Genomic DNA, 26749 nt, shown 5'->3' with positions numbered 1-26749 from the left:
AATGTAAAGATGCAATCACAATACTGAACAAAACAAGTTCCTCTGTTCTGTTTGATCCTGTGTTGCAGACATTTCTAGGAATGTAGTGGTTGATAGTCAGAGAAGTGCATTACCTGATGTGCTACCCGTCTTATCAAACAGCTTCTAAAAGAACAAAGGACACAACAATTGTTTTTATATGTGACAGGCACGGGCTTTGTAATTTTAGCTCAGAGACAGAGGAATGAGAATGAACATGCCAGCTGTCTTCACCATAGCTGTCTGTGTGTGTCCTATGCCACAAGGACAAAGCAATTCAAAGCCAACAATATATCATGCCTCTTCCAGCTTCAATATGACCCAAAGATATATTTTTACATGCATCTCTAACGCAACGCAAATTCAGATAAAGATGGCACGCCCTTGAATGGATGCATCTAAACAATGGGGAATTGAGAAATCAAACAGGCACAAGAAGAAAGGGAAGTTCCAAGAACTAAAAGGATCAACAGTATGGCAAGCCCTTTTGATATTTAATCATGTGCAAGATATGTAGATATCTAAGTCCCCGTTTCCACCTGGTATTAAGATCCAACCACATGTGGTCATCCCTAAATACAGGTCTAAACTGGGGTCTAAAATATTTTGTGATCAGTTCACAAAAACCACATTTGAATGTGGTCAAATACGAATGTGTCCACACCGCATTTGAGGTGTAAACGCTAATCCGTCCTGTATTTACGTCCCGGCAGCAGTGAAGCGCCAGCCACCTGTCAATCAACCACAGTGCTAAAACCAGAGTTTAAACTTTGCCGCGTACGAGCGGCTTTAAAGGGAATTAACCGTCCGATCAGAAACATTTCACGAACACTCGAAGCTCCTTTATTAATACAGGTAATCCACTAAAATAACGGATAATTCTGCTTGTGCCTCGATTAAATTTCAGGAGAAAATCTGGGAGAAACAGCGTGCCTTTATGTGCACTTTCTCTGTCTTTTCTGACTTTATTGCGCTTTATTATCATGCAGTAACACGCTGACATAGTGACTTATGTCGTCATGAAATCCTAAACATATGTGGTCACAGGAGATGCCTTTAAGTGACCATGTGTAAACAGATATGTGTAAACGGTCTGCACTAATATAGCGACTTTTTTTAACCTTAGCTGTTACCAAAGCGCTTTACACTGTCCCATACACCCATTCACACACACTCATACACCAATGACGGCAGAGCTGCCATGCAAGGCTCTAACCTGCCATTGGGAGCAACTTGGGGTTCAGTGTCTTACCCAAGGACACTTCGGCATGCGGAGTCATGTGGGCCGGCAATTGAACCGCCAACCCTGCGATAAGTGGCCGACCCGCTCTACCACCTGACCCACAGCCACCCCCCATGTGTCTCACCTGACCACATGTGATCGGATCTCCCGAGACTCGTCATAATACAGGAGTGGTGGTGGTGTAGTGGTCTAAGCACATAACTGGTAATCTGAGAATCAGAAGGACACTGGTTCGAACCCCACAGCCACCACCATTGTGTCCTTGAGCAAGGCACTTAACTCCAGGTTGCTCCGGGGGGATTGTCCCTGTAATAAGGGCCAAGTCGCTTTGGATAAAAGCGTCTGCCAAATGCATAAATGTAAATGTAAATAATACCAGGTGGAAACGAGGTGCATAATTACATTTTCACTAATTAATATGTGAATTCTTGAGATCAGCAATGCAATTCCAACTTGTGAAAATGTTTATTAGGTTTGCACTAGTAAAAATGTTACTTCTTTATATAAATTCTTGATATACATATCCTGCATGTGATTACAAGTGAATTCAGCTTGCCATAGACAGGCAGACACATCTGTAAATTACAGTAAAAATCACCAAAGGATCACCAACTATGAGTTCACATAAAAACACCCACAGACAAATGTTCATACATGGACTGGGAGGCAAGCATGCCTCAGTTCTCAGTATGGAAAGGTTACTGAATAAAAAGATCATTAACCTTCAGCAGACTCATTTTCTCCACTGAATCCCAAAGGACTCTTAAACAAATGGCCTGCATGTAGAACGTTTGCCAGATCCCTTGACCTGATTTTGGTCATGGCATGCTTCTAAAACGACTGAATATAACTGGTCAAACAGTCCTGGAAATTCTTTGTTCGGCACTTAAATGATCATCAGTCTGCAGAATCCAGGATTTAGATGACATCCGGTATCAGTTAGTCTACATATTCACCATTATTGCCAGTGTAAAAGCCATTCTTGATTTTTGACAATACAAAAGAGATAAAAAGGCTAATATTGGAAGACAAGTGTTTGGTTGGTGGGCAAGAGGTGTTTAAAATAAGTATTTATGGAAGTGAGGTTTGCTTATGAACATGTGAGGTTTAGCAGGTGCTGATTGTTCTGGCCTGTGACTGGTGGAAAAATAAATTGTGTCAACACTGAGAAGGCAGGAGCTTCCTAATGTGTGTTTTCAAAGCCAAGTTATATTTATTATGACACTGAGTTCTGCATGGTGGTGCATGTGTACCGTTCTACCCATCCGTCTGGCACTGACTGACTGACAGACTCTAATGGTGAACTTTTGGTGCAGCTTAGGGTGTCCGGAATACCTCTCATGCACCCCCTGCGTATGTGATCCAATATTAGCGCATTGCCACCTAAGGCAGTTTAATGAGGTTAAAACCCCTGTAATCTAAGGTTTCATTTATAACTAAGCCAATGTGTTCGACATATTGATCCTTACGTACACCTACAGTACAATTATCCTATTACACACTCACAAACTGCATGCACACGTATGAGCCAGCGGAACCATGCGCTCAAACACATGCACAAAGGCATGCACACAAAAATAGTCTTTGATGACAATACGTCAGGTGTGGGTTTTATGAAACGGGATGCCTGCATAGACACCTGTTGGTTCATTCCTGTAATGAAGAACGTTTGAACTCTGCAACTTTTAAAAATGCATATGTTTGTACAGTCATTAAAAAAAATTAATAAATAAATATGCTCTGGTCAGATCAGGCACTTATGAACATAATTTACAGAATGGAATGAAAATGAACAGGTTGCAACCTAACAGGATGGAAATAAAGACAAGTTAGCCATTGCTCAGTGAGGGATTGAGAGTTAGCCCTTCTGTATTTGTAAATCAACCTGAAGTTAGTTTGCAAAGCTAATTTTATCACATAAATCATTATACTTGTTGTTTGTGCTGTTGTTTTCCTACCAAACATGTTGTGCCTCTCTGGAAAATGAAAATTATTTAATTATTAAGATTTTGCCTTAGGGATCATTTAAAAGACTAGTGGGATGGAGAATGATATTAAGGACTTTTTTTTTTTAAACTATGAATTGAACCAGTTTAATTTATTGCATAGCACCCAGGGACATGCCAAAAATGGCAACATATGCTCAAACCAAAGTTAAAATTCAACCTTATGTTCTTTTAAAGGGATAGTTCACCCAAAATGGATAATTCTCTCATCATTTACTCACCCTCACGCCATTCCTTTTTCTTCAGCAGAACAACAAATTTATTTAGAAAAATATGAATGGTTGCCAGAACTTTGAAGGTCCAAAAAGCACATAAAAGCAGCATAAAAGTAATCCATATGACTCAGTGGTTTACTCCATGTCTTCAGAAGTGATATGATAGGTGTGGGTGAGAAACAGATAAATATTTTATTTATTTATTTATTTATTTATTTTTTTACTATATTCATGTTCACTTCCACTTGTGTTTTTTTTGGTGATTCACATTCTTTTTTTCCTTTTCTCACCAATTTGGAATGCCCAATTCTCAATGTGTTCGAAGTCCTCATGGTGGCGTAGTGACCGCCTCAGTCCGGGTGGTGGAGGACGAATCTCAGTTGCCTCAGCTTCTGAGACAGTCAATCTGCGCATCTGAGCATGTTACCGTGGAGACCTAGCGTGTTTGGAGGCCCACGCTATTCTCTGCGGCATCCACACAACTCTCCACGCGCCCCACCGAGAGCGAACCACGTTATAGCAACCACAAAGTGGTTGCCCCATGTGACTATACCCTCCCTAGCAACCGGGCCAATTTGGTTGCTTAGGAGACTTGGCTGGAGTCATTTAGTACGCTCTAGATTCAAACGCGCGACTCCAGGGGTGGTGGTCCGTGTCTTTACTCGCTGAGATACCCAGGCCCCCTGGCTATTTGCATTCTTTGTGCATATTGCCACCTACTGGGCAGGGAAGAGAATTTATTGTAAAAAAGGCCTTATATATTGATCTGTTTCTCACCCACACCTATCGTATCACTTCTAAAGACAAGGATTAATCCACCGGAGTTGTGTGGATTACTTTTAAGTCACCTTTATGTGCTTTTTAGACCTTCAAAGTTCTGGCCACCATTCACTTGCATTGTATAAACCTACAGAGCTGAAATATTCTTGTAAAAATCTTTGTGTTCAACTGAAGAAAGAAAGTCATATACATCTGGGATGGCATGAGGGTGAGTAAATTATGAGATAATTTTTTATTTTTGCATGAACTATACTTAAATTGTGATGAAACTAATATGTTTTACTTCTGTGAAAATTGTGTTTAATATTTTATCCAATTTATTATGACAGGATGGCGACATGAAAATGTAGACTTCTGCATCTAGAAGAAATGTAGCCTACCTTATGACCTTTTAAGTGCAAGTAAGCCCTATATTTGCATATGTGTATAAAGTGGTACATAGGATACTAGCAGGCTCAACCCAGTCTACCCAGTGGGGTTGCAGTGTAATAACACAAACTTTGGCTCGTTTTAATATTGCAGTTGGATTAGCATTTCAATCTATACATTTTAATCCTTGCTACTTTGTAAGAGTGTACTGCTGTTTATTTACTGTAGTTATTTGGTAGTTTGAATATCTAATATGTTGTTTGATAATCAAAATGTTGAACAGAAATGTAATTATTTTTTTTAATTAAAGGCGCAGCACCAATCTGACCTAGAAACACATGTGTGCACGCGGTGTCACTGGCTGTGACCCGGATGTGCTCTGACTTCTCCCGCCCCTCCCACCTGCGCCAGTTGCTCCTCCTAACCTGAGCAGACCGTTTATTTATAAAATTAGCCGTATAAACGTTACAATTGTGATATGATTCCCATCAAAATGCTTCATGGAATCGATACGGCACCTTCCTGAGATCCGATCATGACAGAAGAATCGTTTTAAACTGCGGGAGGATCGAGGAACTGAATTTAATGTCAGATTGAGGTGAATCTTTTGAATTAATCCAATGTATCGTATTATTTTCTACATAAATCATTCAAGAAGCATATTTTTGTGTGTTATATAATACTACTGTAATATTTTAAACAATGTTAATGCAGCTGACCTGCCTCAAACATTCAGAGGTATACATATTCTTCATATATTCATTATAATTGAGCGATTGCGTAATTTATGCAGGTATTATGTTTTTGTGTCCAACACAGTTTTACTGTAAACAATGCACATGCAGCTGTACCTATGCTGTACATTATATAAACATCACGTATAGCTAAATCGGCCTGTGACTTTATGGCTTGGAATTACGGTTATTATATATAATACATTTACAGTTGAAGTTAGAAGTTTACATACACCTTAGCCAAATACATTTAAACTCAGTTTTTCACAATTTTTGACATAGGTGAGTTAGGGTCACTACTTTATATTAAGAATGTGAAATGTCAGAATAATAATAGAGATAATTATTTCAGCTTTTATTTCTTTCATGACATTCCCAGTGGGTCAGAAGTTTACATACACTTTGTTAGTATTTGGTAGCATTGCCTTTAAATTGTTTAACTTTGGTCAAATGTTTTGGGGATCCTTCCATAAGCTTCTCACAATAATTTGCTGGAATTTTGGACCATTCCTCCAGACAGAACTGGTGTAACTGAGTCAGGTTTGTAGGCCTTGCTCGCACACATTTTTTCAGTTCTGCCCCCAAATTATCTAGCGGTTCGAGGTCAGGGCTTTGTGATTTTCACTCTAATATTTGAACTTTGTTGTCCTTAAGCCATTTTGCCACAACTTTGGAGGTTTGCTTGGGGTCCTTGTCCATTTGGAAGACCCATTTCCTCATGATGCCATCTATTTTGTAAAGTGCACCAGTCCCTCCTGCAGCAAAGCACCCCCACAACATGATGCTGCCACCCCCATGCTTCACGGTCAGGATGGTGTTCTTCGACTTGCAAGCCTCACCCTTTTCCCTCCAAACATAAGGATGGTCATTATGACCAAACAGTTACATTTTTGTTTCATCAGACCAGAGGACATTTCTCCAAAAAGTACGATCTTTGTCTCTATGTGCACTTGCAAACTGTAGTCTGGCTTTTTTATGGTGGTTTTGGAGCAGTGGCTTCTTCCTTGCTGAACAGCCTTCAAGGTTATATCGAGATAGCATTCGATATAGCCATCGTTATATCGACTTGTTTTACTGTGGATATAGATACTTGTCTACCTGTGTCCTCCAGCATCTTCGCAATGTCCTTTGCTGTTGTTCTGGGATTGATTTGTACTTTTCGCACCAAACTATGTTAATTTCTAGGAGACTGAATGTGTGTCCTGCCTGAGCATTATGATGGCTGCGTTGTCCCACCATGGTGTATATACCTGTGGACTATTGTTTGTACAGATGAACGTGGTACCTTCAAGCATTTGAAAATTGCTCCCAAGTGTGAACTAGACTTTTTATTCTGAGGTCTTGACTGATTTCTTTAGATTTTTCCATGATGTCAAGCAAAGAGGCTCTGAGTTTGAAGGTAGGCCTTAAAAACATCCACAGGTACACCTCCAATTGACTCAATTAGCCTATTAGAAGCTAAATTAAGCTTGACATAATTTTCTGGATTATTTTATTTTCTGTAAACTTCTGACCCACTGGAATTGTGATAAATTATAAGTGAAACTATCTGTCTGTAAACAATTGTTGGAAAAATTACTTGTGTTGTGCACAAAGTAGATGTCCTAAATGACTTGCCAAAACTATAGTTATATATATATATATATATATATGCCAGCCCCAGTCAGCTGTGCACTTTCTACACTGTAAAAGAGACCCCACCACACACACAAATAAAAATACACGCACTTACTCAGTGTTGTCACCGCATAACAACACGTGTAAAACTCGCTTAATTTCAAGTGGCCCGTGAGCTCATTTCTGAAATGTAGGATGGCAGGGGATCGCAACATTTCACTGAACAAACAGTTAGCGCTTTCCTTGTGAATATAAATTAGCCTTCCCCTGTCATCTGTATGTTTTGGAGTGCATTTTGCTCATTTCAAAAGTAGAATGAAACCACGCTACACGGGTCAGTTATCAACACAGCTTAATCATAGCAGCACGAGGGCAGAGCAGGTGCGGTCATTCGCGGACGGGTCTGAACCTGCGCTTGTGAACCAGTGAGATGCATGGCGGGGATTGCAAAACTCGTTTGAATGTGGTACAGAATTGTCTGTTGCAAAACTCTGATGTCAAGCTGATGAAACTAGTTTAAAACAAACAGCCCCCACATTCTAAACGGAACTGACAAAGAAAACATAAATCAGAAGACTTTCTCAAATCACAACACATACAAATGCACCATGAATTTACTGTAGTAACACTAACTGTACTCTATTACCTATGGTAGTTGTGGAAGAATTAAAAAAAAATATATATTTAGACTGATCTTTTCTTTTTTCCATTACAAAAATGCCATTTTTCTTTATATAGAAACCATAGTGACCAACCATGGTAGTGAGGATCCATGCATTGATTTACATTTAGTTACCAGGAACTATTACAAATGGCATTGTTTAAACTATAGATGCTATGGAAGAACTATGGTGTATTTTCATAAATGTGGACCAAGCTATCGGTTTCCATCTGTGTAAAATCTGTACTTTTGTAATGGTCTCTGATTGTAGGAACATATAAGTTGTTTGGTTTGCCTTCAGATATGCCAAAAGATAACTTTAGTTTTATCAGTAGATGCCTGATGAAATTAATCAGTAAAGAAGACCCAATTTATTCCCACTGTCAGAATATTTCAATTTACCCGTATAAAAATGAGGTGTTCAGTTTTTCCACAGATGTTACTGTTGCTAATATTATTATTTTCATCTGCATCCCAACCTCAAAATCAATAATGTACTCTCAAATATGCATTTCAATGCACATAACATGTAATAGTATTTGCATGGGTGCTTCCAAAGCAGGTGCTGGTGCCACATTTTCAGCTGGCCCTTTGAGGGCACAAATAAACCGTGATGTGTCCCAGGCTGAAACTGAGTTTGACACCCCTGTTTTAGTCTATTGATTGACCAACACACATTAATACGGGCCCAGCATTGTGTGCTTGCGGACAGGTGCACAACAGCACCACTGCTGAAAAAAAATACTAGGGGAAACACTGATATAACGTTTCCTTGACTTTCTGATCAGACCATAATAAATACATTTGATCGTTAACTAATTGTAACTGTTAAACTGTTTTAAAGTCTCATTTTAAAACCTCTTAGTTGTCAGTAGTACTTATACATTTTCTACATTTTTATGTAAACAAGTCTTTTCCCTTTAAGAATATTTCGGTGCCAGTTTGCTTTCAATAATCTACTATAAATCAAAACAAGTTGCCTCTCTTTCAGTCCTCCAAACTGTCAAAAGCACCTGTTTTTATCACCTGTATCAAACATGTTGGTCATGGTGCTTTCTCTGCCTTTTTCAGATTAAACTTCATCTAAAATGTATTGTTTATTTGATATGTGTTTAAATCAAGACTAGATGAACCATGCCTGGGAAGTTAAAGGCGAAGATTGTCGCAGGACGGCACCTGCCCGTCATGGACCGTGCCAGCGATCTCACTGACGCCTTTGTTGAGGTCTGTTGTACTGAGTGCACATTGAACACTAGTTCATAGTACTGTTGTCCCGATACCATTTTTTTGAGAAAGTTTAAGAGTACCGATACTTTCTTTTTGGCACTGGCCGATACTGAGTTCGATACCTGTTTTTAGTTAAATTTTTTCTGAGTTTCATAGCAACGATTTATTTACATTTCATCTTGAATTGATTAGCATCTTTTATTTAAATTGTGTCTAAATAAAGTAATTCCTTAAAACTTTAATCAAATGAAAGTATAACAATATAAGTGATTTTATACAGAACCTCACAGCACAATCCAAAATACAACATTGGAGTTATTTTGTTAAATAATACGGTGCATAACAGAGCATCACAGATGCGAGATATTTCTTAAAAATAATAAAATGACTTATTATTAATAATGGTAGTATCACAGCGAATATTACAGAATTATACAGTAGTCTATGTCTATTGTACTTTTTTCCCTGAATTAAATTGAGCTTTTATTTTGGCGACGCTTTTATTTTGAAGTGTTTCTGTGTTATGACCAAGGAGATCTGACGTTATGACGGCAGCTTCCCACTGGTAAAGCTGGTCGCAACGTGACTCAAAGTGATTATTAAACTGCAAAAGGCTGCTGCTTAATGAAAGAAATATGTAGTCTGTATGTGTCTCCTATTTGTTGCTCTTTGTATTTATGTCAGCACAACACCGGCTTCACACATTCACATGGACTCACATTTAAAGTGCTGCACATGCAAACTACATATTTATCTCATTAAATCGCAGCTTTTGCTGTTAAATAATCTCACTAGGACATGACGTGTTTTTAATCTGTGTGCCGATTGTTTGCGTAATTGCATTCATACATCAGATGGTGTAGTTTTTTTGGTATCGGAGCATTTTTACAAGCACGAGTACAGGTACATGAGCGCGGTATCGGACCCGATTCCGATTCCAGTATCGGTGTCAGGACATCCCTAGTTCATAGTATTTTTAAAGGTATAGTTCACCCAAAAATTGAATTTCTTTTGAATTGAATCATTTACTCCCTCTTATATTGTTCGAAACCTGTATGACTTTATTCCAAGGAACACAAAAGGAGATGTTAGCCAGAATGTTGCCGGACTGACAGCCTCATTCACTTTCATTGCATGTTGTTTTTTTTTTTTACATACAATGAAAAGTAAAAGTTCACTGAGGCTCTCATTCTGCCTTATATCTCCTTTTGTGTTCCATGGATGAAATGGAGTCATGCAAGGTTGGAATGATATGAGGGTCAATAAATAAAGATAGAATTATCATTTTTGGGTCATTGTCATTCCCTTTAAATTAAAAGACATCTTGGCTGTGTCACAGCCTACCTAAGTGAACAGCCTACCTGTACAGCATTTTTGGGTTTTTCGAACATGCCTCTGATGCTCATAAATGCTAAGTAGGTTTTGAGACACCAGCATTGATTTTTGATAAAGCAGTGCTTATAATGTTGTGTTCCTCAGGTGAAGTTTGGAAACACAACATTTAAAACTGATGTGTACCCCAAGTCCCTGAACCCTCAGTGGAATTCCGAATGGTTCAAGTTTGAGGTAAGTTTGTCTTCCTTGTCTCCTGCTTTGCTTTGGTTTGGACTCTGTGCTGTAGTTTTTTCTCTCTGTTTATCTTTCTTTCTCTCAGGTGGATGACAAGGATTTACAAGATGAGCCATTGCAGATAACTGTTCTTGACCATGACATATACAGTGCTAATGATGCCATAGGAAAGGTGTACATTGACATAGATCCCTTACTCTGTAGTGAAGCAGCAACTGTCATCTCTGGCTGGCTCCCTATCTATGACACAATACATGGTGTGTATTTGCAAAGAAACATGTTAGAAAATCTTTAAAAAATTGCTAAATGCTAAAAAAAGTGAACCTCATGTGAAGGGTGTAAGGTAGTCTGAGATACTTTTGGCCAAAATGTAAGGCAACAGAATGCATTGTGACAAGCCTGGGTGGCTCAGTGAGTATTGATTGTGACTACCACCCCTGGAGTTGCAAGTTCGAATCCAGGGTGTCCTGAGTGACTCCAGCCAGGTCTCCTAAGCAACCAAGTTGGCCCAGTTGCTAGGTAGGGTAGAGTCACATGGGGTGACCTCCTCATGGTCATGATTAGTGGTTCTTGCTCTCAATGGGGCTCGTGGTAATTTGTGTTTGGATCGCGGAGAGTAGCGTGAGTCTCCGCGGTGTCATGCACAATGAGCCACGTGATAAGATGCGCGGATTGACGGTCTCAGAAGCGGAGGCAACTGAGACTTGTCCTCCGCCACCCGGATTGAGGTGAGTAACCACACCACCACGATGACCTACTAAGTAGTGGGAATTGGGCATTACAAATTGGGAGAAAAGGGGATAAAAAAATATCCAAAATGCCAGATAAGTTAAGAGAAATGTAGATTATAAATATATTTCATTCAAATAATAGACTAAATTTACTTCATATGCTATATAGTATATACAAAACTACCTGTATACTGCTAATTCTGAGTTTTACTGCATTGACTTTTGTTTAGGTATAAGAGGAGAAATCAATGTGCTTGTGAAGGTGGATCTCTTTAATGACCTGAACCGCTTCAGGCAGTCCTCATGTGGGGTTAAATTCTTCTGTAGTAAGTATCATGATGCTTTCTGTTTTTTCCACTCTTGTGATCTCATCTTCTTTTGCTGATGCCTTTTTGCAAAGCCTGTTCCTTTCTTCCATGTATACATTTTTTCTCTCACATTCTGGCTTTGTTTTTTCCAGCAACCTCAATTCCTCGATGTTACCGAGCCGTGATGGTTCATGGTTTTGTAGAGGAGCTTGTGGTGAATGAGGATCCAGAGTACCAGTGGATTGACCGTATCAGAACTCCTCGTGCATCCAACGAAGCCAGACAGAGACTCATCTTTCTCATGTCAGGTACTAACTCACAAAGATTGAGCAGGAGAGACAGAAAATGTATGCACAGTTGTATGTATTTAAGTACTGCATATTGGACAGCCAATATCTCTATACCTCATAGCCTTATTTTCGTTCATGTCAAAATTAAATATTGTGACTACTCTGACATGTCTATAAGTGCTTTTAAAATAAGTATCTGGTACTACTATGCCTCTGGAGATGCACGTGTTATCTGAGACACATTTTCTGGCTCCTGCGGTTTATGTGTGTGTAATTGTTTGCATTCATTGTAGGTGAATTGCAGAGGAAGATTGGTCTTAAGGTCCTGGAGATGGGAGGGAATGCAGTGGTAGGGTACCTGCAGTGTTTCGACCTGGAAGGAGAAACAGGCCTCGTGGTCCGTGCCATCGGGACAGCCTGCACACTGGAGAAAATCAGCACCCTCACTTCTGCCTCAACCACACACCCCAGCAACTCCTCTCCTTCAAAAGACATGAAAGAGTGAGTGTCTCACAAATCTGACACAGACACCCATTTAAACTGCCTCTGTGCACAGGATTAAATGTTTGTGTGAATGTGTGTGGGTGCGTGCATGAGAGGCTGTATCAGAATCAAGTCCATCATCTAGAGGTCGACCGATAGTGGGTTTTGCCGATACCGATAACTAAGGTGGGGAAAACAAGCCGATAGCAGATTAATCGGCCGATAGTTTTTACAATGTAAAATATGAATGAAAACTTTCCTCTCAATGCAAATTAAGACTGAATTTAGTATAACTTTCAATTGCCAAACCTTTTACATTTCTCCCACCCTGGTATCTTTTGTTTTTAAGCCTTTGCCATCTGCCCATCAATCCCGAAAAAAACTCAATGGAACTGTACAAATTCACAAGTTAATTTTTTTTATTCAAAACATTGTTCTAACGATTCAAACAGCTAATGTTAGCTTTAATGTTAGCATCCTTCACCAAACCAAAAATGACAAAAAAAATGCATTTATCGGCCAGAGTAATCAATAAATCTGATATATCGGTCGACCTCTACTATCATGAATATTTAAAGAGATTGAAAATGGCTGATGTTTTTCTTTTTTTACAGCTGTACCAGTTCATGATAATTAAATAGGGGTGTAAATATTTGCTCTGACAGTTGTTTGATTTGATTTCAGCTCTTTACTGAATGATGCATCATAAATCTGACATTTGGTCAAAATTCAGCTAAAAGTTTTTAAGACACAAATGCTGAAGTGACAATATATATTGTATTGAAGTATTGTCAAAAACACCACATTCTGTTTTACATTCATGTCATTGCCTGAAAGTAATTGGGCATCTGAATTTAGTGGATTTTTACTACTGCTGACAGGTCAAGAATTGTATTTATGATGCATCTGTGAATTTTTACACCCTTTTAATAAGTAAAAATAATCAAGAGGCTGTTTTGTTTTGAAATTGCACCTGATGGATCCTTTTATGTTTAACCTGTTCATTCATTTTTAAGTTAAGCTCAATCTTCAGAATGTGTGGAATAATGTTTATAACCACAAAATGTATTTCTGGTTTGTTACATTGAGGCACTTACAATGGAAGGGAATGGGGCCAATCTGTCAACGTTAAAATACTGTTTTAAAAGTATTGCCTCAAGATCTAAACAATATGCATGTAAAATCGCTTACTAACCTTATTCGTGTGAAATTATATGCAATATTACAACTTTGTTGCCATGACAGCGTAATGTAAAAATGACAAAATAAACAACTTTACAGCTCCAATAATACACATGTTTTAACAGATTAATGCATGTAAATGTTTTTATAAAATTATAAGCTTCACATTTCTGCCTTTAAACTGAAGGTAGACCGATATATCTGTTGCTTTTTGGAATTGGTTATCGGCAAAAATATGTCAATAGTTGCTGATTATTTTTTTCACCATTTCATAATAAGAGTCCCTGGTGATTTTTGGGCTTGTTTATAATTAAAAGTCCCACATAATGCACAACATTTTTCTGGGTATTATTGGGATTTTGGTTGAATGAAAAACTGCATCTGGGATTTTATTCATTTTGGACTTTTGTCTTTGCCCGCCATAGTAAAGAAAGAATAAGAACATTTGTAACATTCTATAAATTGATTTGAAAAATTATCGGCCAATTAATTGGTCATTGGCCTTTCCCACCACCTTAGTTATTGGTATCGGTCAAAATCCCAATGCAAACTCGATTTTAGCTTCTTCTTTTTTTAAAGATAAGTATGGAGAAGTTAATTATTTTTTTGCAGGGACTAAAAACAAAATGTTTTTCTTTTAGGTTCATTCTGAGCAAAAATTATATATTTTTTTGTTCCAGTTCAGAAGTTCTGCATCCTCCTTTCCAAAAGGTTACCAGTTCGACAAAATAATAGAACGATTAATACTTTCTTTTAAAAATGGCAATACTAATTGCTAAGGGGTGGGTGAAATACAAATTGCAGTGTTGGCAGATCTCGCAAGAGCAACAAACGATCTGGTTTGAAAAAACAAGCCTAAAATAAGCCACTTGCCTCACCAAAATAAGTGAAAATAAGCATTTTTTCCTGTGTGGTGGATGTCATTTGAATGTAAAAATTTTCAAACAAATACTGCACTGCTGTCATTATGCTTCAAAACAAACAGATGATATTTTATAATTAATTTCCAAATGCACTCTTTTACTGATAAACTCTATAAAAATATTTTGGTAAAAGATCCCTCAAATATCCACTGATTTGGCTTTCTCTAGGCCCCCAATGCAGTTTTATAATGACTATTTTGACTGTTTAGGATACATTTGTTCTTCTGCCAACTTGGAAATTAAAAAAAACAAACAAAAGAAAAGTGCAATGTGCCAATGTGAATGTATATCGTGATAAATGTCGAAATCGAATGATATGAAAAAGAATATTGTGAATTGTTTTTGCCCATATTGCCCAGCACTATATAAAGTCTGCATGTGCTGCGGGCTTCAAAAGCAACGTGTGAAGCCGGCCACTCATACGTTGAAAAGAGCATCACACGTCCTCTGGTTGTATGCATGTTTGTAGTAGATGACAGTGATCAGAGCTCTCTGAAGCGTGCAGCACATACAGACTATATATTTATTTTAATTCAATAATAGCTTTTTGGGGATTAATAATTACACAGGGCCATGTTGCAAACTGCTATCTGGAGGTGAGAAACTAGAGTCAAAATCACACAGAACGTCAAAATAACTCTTGTGTGTTTTTACTTAAATATAGCAACCATATGGCGCATTAAATGTCCTGGGAAATTGTGCCTTAAAAAGAGTGTGAACCCTGATTATACATGGTTGTTTAAAAGGTTTTCATTCACAGAATACATCGTTTTTGGTTTTCGTTTACATTCCTTGAACCGTTTTAAGTCCATGATTTTGTGTGGCAAATGCTGTTGATTGAGCTTAACTTTTATTGAACCTGGAACATTCCTTTTAATGTTATCAAATTATTTGATTACTGTGTATGGTAAGACAGGTGGCATTCTTTTAGGTAAACAAGGTTTAATGCTGCATGAAAGAGAAAAAAATAAATGCTGTTTTTTTGGGTCTTATTTGTTAGTGAATTTGAGGGTGTGTGTGTGTTTGTTTTATGAATTGCTGTTTTACAAGTGGTACAAAAATGCATTCTCAACGCACAAACACACCACACCTCAATCATGTTCTCCCCTGCATGTTCTCTCTTGCTCCCTCTATCTTCTTACTCTGTCTGTTCTTGAACTTTCTCCTGCATGCTGCATCTCTCCTGCACTAGCATGTTTTTGCATCAGACAGCTGTTTCTTTGCGCAATTCCAGACAAGGCGACCTGCATCTGGAGTGCTGTCTTGAGTCTGTTGTCTTTTGCATTTGTCAATGTCTCTGTTGTCTTGTCCTTTGCTCTCTTGGGAGCTTATAATGTTTGAATGGCTTTGTCTCAAAACTTAGCTAGTAGCTTAGCGATTCGATATCGATTCATATGGGTGTATTTCAGTTATAATGTCCCTTTTGCTTACATGTAAAATAAACTTTCTCCCAGCTAATGCTGTGAATTATTCTTGGGATCTTCTAACTAGATACATTACACAAATATACATTTTACTAATGATATTTGATTAGTGTTTCGCCATTTTGGTTACATAATAGCTTTTTAAAAATTAACAAATCAATGTATTTAGTCAATAAATATTATATATTGCATATATTATATTTTGTTACATGTTTATTGTTTAATTGCATAATTTGTACTATTTACAGGTATTTGCATTGATTTGTTAAACACATTCTAAAAATCGGTACTGTCTCTTTAAGGAAACCTGGCATTTCTGTAAAGTGCGTCTTTAAATGAGAGCATTAACGAAAGAGGTCTTTAATGACTTAACCTCACCTACAGTTGAAGTCAGAAGTTTACATACACGTTAGCCAAATACATTTCAGCTCAGTTTTTCACAATTCCTGACATTTATTAATAGAAAACATTCTCTGTCTTGGGTCAGTTAGGATCACTACTTTATTTTAAGAATGTGAAATGTCAGAATAATAGTAGTAGAGAATGATTTATTTCAGCTTTTATTTCTTTCATCGCATTCCAAGTGGGTCAGAAGTTTACATACACTTTGTTAGTATTTGGTAGCATTGCCTTTAAATTGTTTAACTTGGGTCAGATGTTTGGGGTTGCCGTCCACAAGCTTCTCACAATAAGTTGCTGGAATTTTGTCCCATTCCTCCAGACAGAACTGGTGTAACTGAGTCAGGTGTGAAGGCCTCCTTGCTCGCACACACTTTTTCAGTTCTGCTCACAAATTTTCAATCAAATTGAGGTCAGGGCTTTGTGATGGCCACTCCAGTACCTTGACTTTGTCGTCCTTAAGCCATTTTGCCACAACTTTGGAGGTATGCTTGGGGTCATTGTCCATTTGGAAGACCCATTTCACGACCAAGCTTTAACTTCCTGGCTGATGTCTTGAGATGTTGCTTCAATATATCCACGTCATTTTACTTCCTCATGATGCAATCTATTTTGTGAAGTGCACCAGCCCTCCTGCAGCAAAGCACCCCCACAACATGCTGCCACCCCCATGCTACATGATTAGAATGGAGTTTTTCGGCTTGAAAGCCACACCCTTTTCCCTCCAAACATAACGATGGTCATTATGACCAAACAGTAAAAACTATTTTCATCAGACCAGAGGACATTTCTCCAAAAAGTAAGATCTTTGTCCCCATGTGCACTTTCAAACTGTAGTCTGGCTTTTTTATGGTGGTTTTGGAGCAGTGGCTTCTTCTGGCTAAGCAGCCTTTCAGGTTATTTCAATATAGGACTCGTTTTACTGTGGATATAGATACTTGTCTACCTGTTTCCTCCAGCATCTTCACAAGGTCCTTTGCTGTTGTTCTGGGATTAATTTTCACTTTTTGCACCAAACTACTTTAATCTCTAGCAGGCTAAATGTGCCTCCTTCCTGAGTGGTATGATGGCTACGTGGTCCCATAATGCCTATACTTATGTACTATTGTTTGTACAGATGAACATGGAGCTTAAGGCATTTGGAAATTGCTCCCAAGGATGTACCAGATTTGTGGAGGTCCACAATTTTTTTTTTTCTGAGGTTTTGGCTGATTTCTTTTGATTTTCACATGATGTCGAGTAAAGAGACACTGAGTTTGAAAGTAGTCCTTAAAATACCTCCACAGTAACACCTCCAGTTCAGCACACATCCTATCAGAAGTTAACTGGCTAATTGTCTAAAGGCTTGACATTATTTTCTGGAATTTTCCAAGCTGCTTAAAGGCACAGCTAACTTAGTGTATGTAAACTTCTGTCCCACTGGAATTGTGATATAGTCAATTAAAAGTGAAACAATCTGTCTGTAAACAATTGTTGGAAAAATTACTCTTATGCACATAGTAGATGTCCTTAATGACATGCCAAACTATAGTTTGCTAATATTAAATCTGTGGAGTGTGAAAAAAATTAGTTTAAAGTGTATGTAAACTTCTGACTTCAACTGTATACTATTCCTGATTCAAATTAAATGTTTACTTTTTGTTGTTTTTGATAAGCAACTGACTGAAGAGAACAGAAAGAGAAATTATTCTTTAACAAATGGGTCACCTGGATCTCCTCTTTGGAGACAAACGGAACAACATTTTTTCTCAACACTAGTGTTGTCAAAAGTGTTTCTGCAGTACGAGCACGACTCTATTTTTAGTCGCATAGCGTGAAATTTGGTTGCAAATGCCAACGACTTCCTCTAGAAAAAGTCTCAGTTGCCTTCGCTGCTGAGACCGTCAATCCGCGCATCTTATCACATGACTCGTTGTGCATGACACTGCGGGGACTCCGCATGTGGAGGCTCATGCTATTCTCCGCGATCCACGCACAACTTACCACACGCCCCATTGAGAGCGAGAACCACTAATCTCAACCACGAGGAGGCTAACCCATGTGTCTCTACCCTCCCTAGCAACGTGGCCAATTTGGTTGCTTAGGATACCTGGCTGAAGTCACTGAGCACACCCTGGATTCAACACGCCACTCCAGGGGTGGTAGGCAGCATAAAGACTGGCTGGGCTACCCAGGCCCCCTCCTAGACAGCATTATTGAGCACCATAGGTGATTTTGAAAGCTTGAAATGAGCATCTGAACATGTCTATGATGCCCAAAAAGCTGTCTAGGTAGGCTTACTAAGTTATGAGACACAGACAATATGTCATGAACTTTTCCCCTGTCAGATTTCCATGCAGTCTGCCTTGGGCCTGTGTGTATGTATGTATATGTGCATGTTTGTGAATGTCAATGTTAAGTGTCTGTTTGTGTTTCTGTGAATGTACACTACACAGCAGGGTAAGAAATTAATGGGGCCTTGGGGGCATAAATGCTACTGCCACCCCCATATTCAAAATATAATTGTTGTTCTCTTTTTTTAAATTTGGATATATTTCTTAATATTTTATTGTAAGTCAAATTGATATCACAAAATATGAGTTGATTCTGATTTAAATTAATAGGTAACAGCCTTACTGAATTAATTGGGAATTTATTTTAATAAATTAATTGAATTCAAGCATTTTACTTTAAGCTGTAAGCTAAGGGTGCTTCCGTGAAGAGGTCAGAGCTGTTCATTATCATGAATAAAGCATGGCTGCTGACCAATCAGTATTGAGAACCAGAACTATCTGTTTTATAAATAAAAAGAGGACTTCTCAATAGCCCATTAAGGGGGAAAATGCCCCTGAAAATCAGTTCCTGGGGGAAAATATTGCTCCATAATTAAGAAAAAGTTGATTTCTGACCCTGGCACACTGTGGGTGTGTGTGTGGATGAGATGTTTAAAATATGCGTGAAACGCGTGTGTGTGTGTGTTTGTATGTAGCTCTCCACAGGCTGCACCTTCCACTCTCGGATGTCGTTCCACACACAGCAGTCCAGTTCACAGCGCAAGCAGTCGTCTTTCTCAGGGCTTCTCTGTTTCTGTGCCAACACTGCTGTTCGCCGGTATGAAACCCAGACACAAGAGCTCAAAAGCCCCCAGAGCCAGGCAGTGTAGGCAGGTACCCCATGACCCTGTCACCACTTTGCCAAGACCTCTCACCACCCCCCTGTTCTTCATTGGCAGACAGCTGTGACATCACCAGTCCCCTCCCTTCAGCTGCCAAAGCAACCTTGTTTATAGCTAAGGCCTGTCACTAGAACTGCCTCTGACAAGTCAGTAAGCTGCATTCAGCTGACACTCACGTTTGGCCTCTGTTTTTAAGTTTTTGTGTGCAGGTTTTTTATTTGTTTTTAGATTTTTTTCCTCGTTTAAACGATTACATTTTTTGTTGACACTCGTTATGAAAGCGCTGTGCTTTGGTTGGCTGAAACGTGCTTATTCCATCTCCTTTGCGCTTCATTTTTTTTTGCCTTTTTTGGGTGTTGGAGTGTTCCAATCTTTTCATTCTTTTATCCCCGCTCGGCTACCATCTCAAGCTTTTCCGTCTCTTTTCATCTTCCTCTGGCACTCTTCCCTTTCAGCAGCAAGCAGTCAACACACTCTGCTCACTTTCTCTCAATCTCTCCCTCCTCCTCTCACACGTTCATATGCTCAAACACAGGCACACGGGCACAGTCGTAATGTATGAACCTGTGAGTCTGTGTGTGTTGATGGGAGTGTGTTTGCTCTGACAGGCCAATTTTTGGGGAGGAGGCCCCAGGCAACCCGTTATTCTCTGGACCCCCAACCCCTCTGAGAGTACAAACCTTCTCTTCCTTTTCCCCCTCCAAGTCCTACAGTCGCCAGTCCTCCTCTTCAGACACCGAGCTCAGCCTCACCCCCAAAACTGGTAAGATACCCGACCCCATCCTGACCTCTGGCACTCTACCAGACGCCCTCTCTTCATGGGCCTGCATGACACCAATTTTAATCATTGGCACACCGACCATGGTGTCGAGGTCTAGAGGCAGAGGGTGTAGGGCACAGTGTCGCCATTTATCCATTTATTTTTTTGTCCGTTTATTTTGTTCATTTCAATAAAATGTTGTTTTAAGTTTTGTTATTGTGTTGTCCCACCATAGTTTATATTAATTTATCTGTGTGAATGTGAAATGCCATCAAGTTTTATTTGATTCAAGGCTGTGATTTGTGATTATTTACATAACCTGCAGAAAATTATGAAGGTTATCAAATTATGATGCTCGGCTGAGTCTACCTTATGTAGATAAGCCACTTTAAAGGGGTCATATCTTGAGAAATTTTCCTCAATCCTTGATATAAAACAGTTTCATGTACTATGAAAACATACCCAGTGTCCGAATATGCATACTTTAATACTACAGTGGCGAGAAAAGGTATGTGAATCCTTTAGAATTACATTACATTTACATTTATGCATTTGGCAGACGCTTTTATCCAAAGAGACTTACAGTGCAATTATTACAGGGACAATCCCCCCGGAACAACCTGGAGTTAAGTGCCTTAATCAAGGACACAATGGTGGTGGCTGTGGGGTTAGAACCTGTGACCTTCTGATTAACAGCCCTGTGCTTTAGCCACTACGCCACCACCACTGGTTTATGTTTAAATTGGTCTTAAAATATGGTTTAATCTTCATCTAAGTTACGAAAATGAACAAATACAATCTGTTTTAACTAATAACGCACAAATTATTGTTCTTGTAAATATTGAACACAGAATTTAAACATTCACAGTGTAGGTTGGATAACGTATGTGAACCCCTAGTCTAATGATGTCAGCAAAAGTTATTTACAGTCAGGAGTTGGCAAACCTGGCATCCAATTAATGAAAATAGATTGGAGGTGTGGGTTAGAGCTACTTTGACTTTTAAAAAGCACAAAAACATTTTGAGTTTGCTATTCACAAGAAGCATCTGCTGACGTGGACCATGCCTCACAAAAAAGAGATTTCAGAAGACCTATGATCAAGAATTGTTGCTTTGCATGAAGTTGGAAAGGGTTACAAAGTAATCTTGACAAACTTAGATATTCATCTGTCCACAGTTAGACAAATGTCTGTAAATGGAGATGATTTAGTACTGTAGGTACTCTCCCTAGAAGTGGCTGTCTTTGTCTGGAAATGAAAAATGAATTCCCAAGTTTATCAAGAGATCCTACAGGATAATGTCAGGGTGGCTGTGTGCCAGCTGAAGCTCAGTTGAAGTTGGGTGATGCAGCTGGACAATGACCCTAAACATTGAAGTAAACCCACCACAGAATGGCATAAAAAAAGAAAATCCACCTTTTGGAGTCCAGACCTTAGACCCAACCCAATAGAGATGCTGTGGAATAACCTCAATAGAGCCATTAACACTAGACATCCTAAGAATATGGCTGAGCTGAAGCAGATCTGTAAGGAAGAATGGTCCAAAATTCCTTCTGAATGTCATTCAGGTCTAATATATTATCCGCAGCTACCGGAAATGCTTGGTAGAGGTTATTGATGCCAAGGGAGAATCATCCAGTTATTAAATACAAGGGTTCACTTACTTTTTCCACAACACTTTGAATGTCTAACAGGGTGTGTTCAATAAAGACAGGAATGATTATAATTGTTTGTGTTGTTAGCTTATGCACATTGTGTTTGTCTGTACTTATGACTTTGATGAAAGTGAGATCACATTTTATGAATAATTAATGCAGAAAACCAGCTAATTCCAAAAGGTTCACATACTTATTCTTGCCACTGTATATAGTATGCCAGAAGCATTTATTAGGGATGCACTGATATGGAATTTCTGGGCCGATATGATAATTCACAGCTCATTGTGGCCAATACCGATATATATATATATATATAAAAAAGCATTTTTAATCCTTTAACCTGGAACTGCTAGCTAAATCATTAAAAGCGTTTCATTTGAAAAGTATGTGTCATTTAAAAGCTTGAAATTTGGACTTGCTGCAATTTAAGGTTTGTCAGATGTAACATGAACCAGGAATGCGCCTATATTACAGATGAATGTTGATTTTAATGAGAAAAAATTGAAAATACACTTGCATAAATTGTATGGTGCCAGTTTATATGAGTGTTTACTGTAATCCTCATGACTCGCTCACAGAGAGAGAATAATGAACTTCTAACAGCAGTGATAATGCATTAAAAAAATGAGGTGATAAACAGCATGTAATGAAAATTAAACAACAAAACACCCAATACAAACCCTAATCTCTGTATACATGCTGTAATATTTATGATAGCAGCAAGAAGCGAGTGCAGCGTGGTTTGTGTGATTGTGTGTTTGTTTGCACAGTCCCTTTTTACAGCGCTCATCTGTGACAGTTCCACTGTATAACTTATGAAATGTGAACACAACAATCATAATGGGAATAGGTAACATCATACAGATGTTATAAGACATGAGTCATAATGTAAAAAAAAGACTCAAATTTAAAATGCAACAAGCCCCTTACAAACTAATGTTTTTAGCCATCTTGAGTCACGCTATAACTTTTTCTATGAACCATGTTAGGTTGTTTTCGGGCTTGTTTGAATTGCAATGCTGTGCTGCAGGTAACGATGTGTATTTTCTCACATTCTGTTTATGCTTCATGAAGTAATAAGCAAAACATTTTGCCCCCCAGTTCCATGTTTTTGTGTCGTAATTTATTGCCTCATGAATCATAAATGGAATATGGGAAATTACATGTTGTTACTTAAAGCAGATGATCCCAAATTAAAACCAGACCCAAAACAACGTATCCTGGTGCAGAGATGTTGAAATAATCCTCAGAGCAACATGAGCTTGGCTTTCATTCACACAGACAGACTGTCGCTTGAGCAGGGGCGGATTTAGGCATGGGCGACATGGGCAGTCGTCCAGGGTGGCATCTTGCAGTGGTTGGCACGTGGCGGCTCTAAATCGGGATGGGCATTTGGTCTGCACGAGTACTCTGACTAATTACTGAGAGGCAATGGCATGTACTTAACTGTATATATATTAACATGTCCATTCAACTCTGAGAGTTGGAATTTCCTCCTTCCAACTGGGGAAAGTGCAACAGAATGACACTTTATGTCAGACTTCTAACTTGGAAACTCATGCAGAAATCTTCAAGTCCCATCTCATCAAGATGCAGGTGTGTGTTACGGCTCACAAACATGTGGGCACCCAGGGCAGGGAGGTTTACAGTCAGTGATAAACATTCAATTTTATTGAATAATATCCATTAACAAGTTAAAGTTCTTACATTAAATGATAAGAAAACGTGTTTAGCAAACGTTTTGCTGAGACAGGTGTTGAAAACACTGTTTATTACACACTCTTTAGATTATCGTAACGATAGCATTGCAGTGTCGTTTATCAGTTTGGTTGCTATGAGACGTCTCTGACAATCACAACATAATACACCTCAAAATTAAAAATAAGCTCCCTCTTTGACACGTTTGTGTTTAGTTGTCAGGTAATTGTCACTGAATTTTGAATTAAGTGAAAAGTCATATCATGGTTGATCACCATCAATCATCGTTTTAATGATCGATCATCGCTACCACATCCGAGTACCTGAGTACTCGTGCCCATCCCTAATTCTAAATTGCACATCAACCTGACACTTTTGTATCCCATAATCCCACAAGAGCGGAGACGACGTCTTATTCAAAACATAACATAATAAACTAAAATAAAAAACAGTGGAGAACCGTGAGTAGGGCGGCTCTTTTTTTACTCTACATGCTACATATACCAAGAAAGTTGTTCCTTGAAGTTACATTTTTTTTTCTTCACTTTTCTCCCCAATTTGGCATGCCCAATTCCCAATGCGCTTGAAGTCCTCGTGGTGGCGTAGTGACTCGCCTCAGTCTGGGTGGCGGAGGATGAATCTCAGTTGCATCCGCATCTGAGACCGTCAACACGTGCATCTTATCACGTGGCTTGTTGAGCGCGTTACCGTGGAGACCTAGCGCTTGTGGAGGCTTTACGCTATTCTCCGTGGCATCCACGCACAACTCACCACATGCTGCTCCGAGAGCGAACCACAGTATAGTGACCACAAGCAGGTTTCCCCATGTGACTCTACCCTCCCTAGCAACCGGGCCAATTTGGTTGCTTAGGAAACCTGATTGGAGTCACTTAGCACACCCTGGATTTGAACTCACTACTCAAGTGTTGGTAGTCAGTGCCTTTACTGGCTGAGATACTCAGGCCCCTCAAATTGGGATCCGTTTAACAAAACCAGATAAATTATTTTCGCAGTTTTTGTTACTACATCATATATTCTGGAATGTATTCATTCTACTCACCTGCATACCTAAAGAATGAACTTTTTTCCCCCTCAAAACATATGTTCTTCATCAAATTTAAGTTAAGGCGGCTTTGGCTCAGTTGGTAGAGCGGGTCGGCCACTAATCGCAGGATATGTGGTTCGAATCCCGGCCCACACGAATGGGTGAATGTGTCACAGTGTAAAGCGCTTTGAATACCGTTAAGGTTAAAAAGGTGCTGTATAAGTGCAGACCATTTACCATTTTTTAATCATAAATTAAAGTATATTGTACCCGACAGCAAACCCACAACCTGTAAGTCTGCAATGTTTCTCATTTCACAATAAGAAAAAAAAGGGAGCTTACATAGAAGTCTTTAAGACACCACAGTTAAAGCACAGGTCAGAGAAAGAATGGAGAATGTTAACCCAAAAATAACTCGACTAACATTGTAAGTTGACCTCAGCGATAAATAATTAAATTTTTTTTTAATATTTTCATTTAATTTAAAGAAATAATTTATTATTTTCATTTGATGCCTCTCTGGTCATCTCATTTCCACATCTGTTTCTCTCTCAGTTCCTCTTTCTGTTGTACAGTTCAGCACCCCCCTCATTTTTGTCTCTCATGATGTCTCCATACCTCTCCAACCTCCACCCTCTCCTTCTGTCTCATTCCTTCTCTGTCAGCGAGGATATATCTGTCTCCCAGTTCTCCTGCTCTTGAGTCTGAATCATCTCCTCTCCCCTCTGCCTATCTGCCCCGCCACTTATGGCCAGGGATGGCCTCCAGGTGTACAACTCCTCCCCCACTCCATGTCAGCCAATCAGACACAGCCATACTGAGAAAGAGCGTATCTTTCAGTGAGGAACTGCTGTTGGCGGCCTCTGGTAGGACACATTCACTGCTGTCACATAACCCTTGACCTTTGACCCTTGGCTGCAGTGACTGCATCCAGTGTGACTACACCAACCTGTACTGCCCGAGGCAGAATGCTACACCCCGTCTCTGCATACATAATATACTAACCAATGATTTTCCCGTTGTATGCCCAGACACATTTTTTGGCTCTTGGAGTCCTTATTATGATAGTATGATGTGGTTGCATGTCCCTGATTGCAAAAGCAATTCTTTGATTTAACAAAACCTACTTGTGTGTGCAGCTGTAGAGGTCCCCCCATCCTGAATGCAGAATAGATCTGTCTGCCAATGGAAGAGCAGGCCAGAAAACAAACAAAGCTCCTCTCTTATTGGCTGGTTTCATAAATATCATGTATTTGTAGTGCCTGGGCTCTGAGCTTGTGTGTCTATAACTGTTTGTCATCTTTTGACCTGTTAAATTGTGGTAAGTGGTGGTTGCCTAGCTTGTGAATGAGTTGAGCTGAATCCAGCCATTCACTCAAAATAATAACATTCATCACTTGCACTAAAAGACAACCCATGTGTAATTCTTTTAGTGCTACTGTTGAATGCTGTTTCTTGTGTCTTTGAAAGTTTTCTGCTCTGCGAATAACTGTATTTATCCAACTTATCTCATTATTACATTAGGTCATATTGTCTGATCAGGGATTTGTACATATCGTGTATGAGCTGAGATGTACAGTACAAGATAAATGTTTGGACACACTCTTCTTAAAGACCTTTTAATCTAAATATGATATCTGCCATATGATATATATGATGAGATATATGAAGTATATTAACGTTTGTCTGCTGCGGGCCTGCCGCAAGAGATGCTGTACAATGTGAGCTGTACGGTGGCCCAGGGGTGCAAAATTAGCAAAGTGAAAACAACGAAATTAAGACACTACACTTCAAATTAAGCAGTAAAATAACAAAATTATTGGAAAAGAAAAAGCTTAATTTTGTTGTGTTGGTGCTTATTTTCCTTGTGTTTTGGTTTAATTTCATTGTGCTGTAGCTTTTCTTTCATCTTGTAGCTTATATTTGTTGTGTTGTGGCTTAGTTTCATTGTGCTGTGTAGGCATGTGGCGGTATTCACGGTAATTAACATGCACGATATTTTTATCGTGGGCACCTCAAAATATCGTAAATAATTATTGATAACCTTTTAGCCAAATTGTTTATCCTAGATTTTTCTGAACGCACTGTAGTTTTCCATTAACGAATCAAGATTCACAACACTGCGCCTGCGTACATGTGACATAAATGACACATGCGCACTCTGATGTAAACAAAACCAACGTGGACTAAGCATGGCTGAAGGAGGAACACAGCCAACACTTTATCCGCTATCTAAAATGAGCTATCTAAAAGGAT

General features: G+C 38.9%; 1 protein-coding gene across 11 annotated transcripts in view; it reads left to right on the top strand.

Annotated features, from left to right (window-relative positions):
• Window positions 1-5024: 5024 nt before the first annotated feature.
• LOC127661533 (C2 domain-containing protein 5-like) overlaps window positions 5025-26749 on the top strand; it is a 53873-nt gene continuing 32148 nt past the window's right edge. For 6 of the 11 annotated variants that reach the window (XM_052152279.1, XM_052152278.1, XM_052152275.1 and 3 more), the window contains exons 1-9: window positions 5025-5229; window positions 8766-8867; window positions 10350-10436; window positions 10525-10696; window positions 11401-11496; window positions 11631-11786; window positions 12062-12269; window positions 19942-20096; window positions 25159-25359. In XM_052152279.1, the coding sequence (XP_052008239.1) occupies window positions 8778-8867; window positions 10350-10436; window positions 10525-10696; window positions 11401-11496; window positions 11631-11786; window positions 12062-12269; window positions 19942-20096; window positions 25159-25359 (1165 nt within the window). In that variant the 5' untranslated portion in view covers window positions 5025-5229; window positions 8766-8777. Of the gene's footprint in view, window positions 5230-8765; window positions 8868-10349; window positions 10437-10524; window positions 10697-11400; window positions 11497-11630; window positions 11787-12061; window positions 12270-19147; window positions 19322-19941; window positions 20097-25158; window positions 25360-26749 lie in introns of all 11 variants that reach the window. The other 5 variants (XM_052152286.1, XM_052152280.1, XM_052152285.1 and 2 more) reach the window with 4 other exon arrangements.

Source organism: Xyrauchen texanus, chromosome 21 (assembly GCF_025860055.1).
Source record: "Xyrauchen texanus isolate HMW12.3.18 chromosome 21, RBS_HiC_50CHRs, whole genome shotgun sequence".
NCBI classification, from domain to species: Eukaryota; Metazoa; Chordata; class Actinopteri; order Cypriniformes; family Catostomidae; genus Xyrauchen; species Xyrauchen texanus.
The sequence above is the reverse complement of the archived record's forward strand: the minus strand, read 5'-3'. Positions and strand labels throughout refer to the sequence as shown.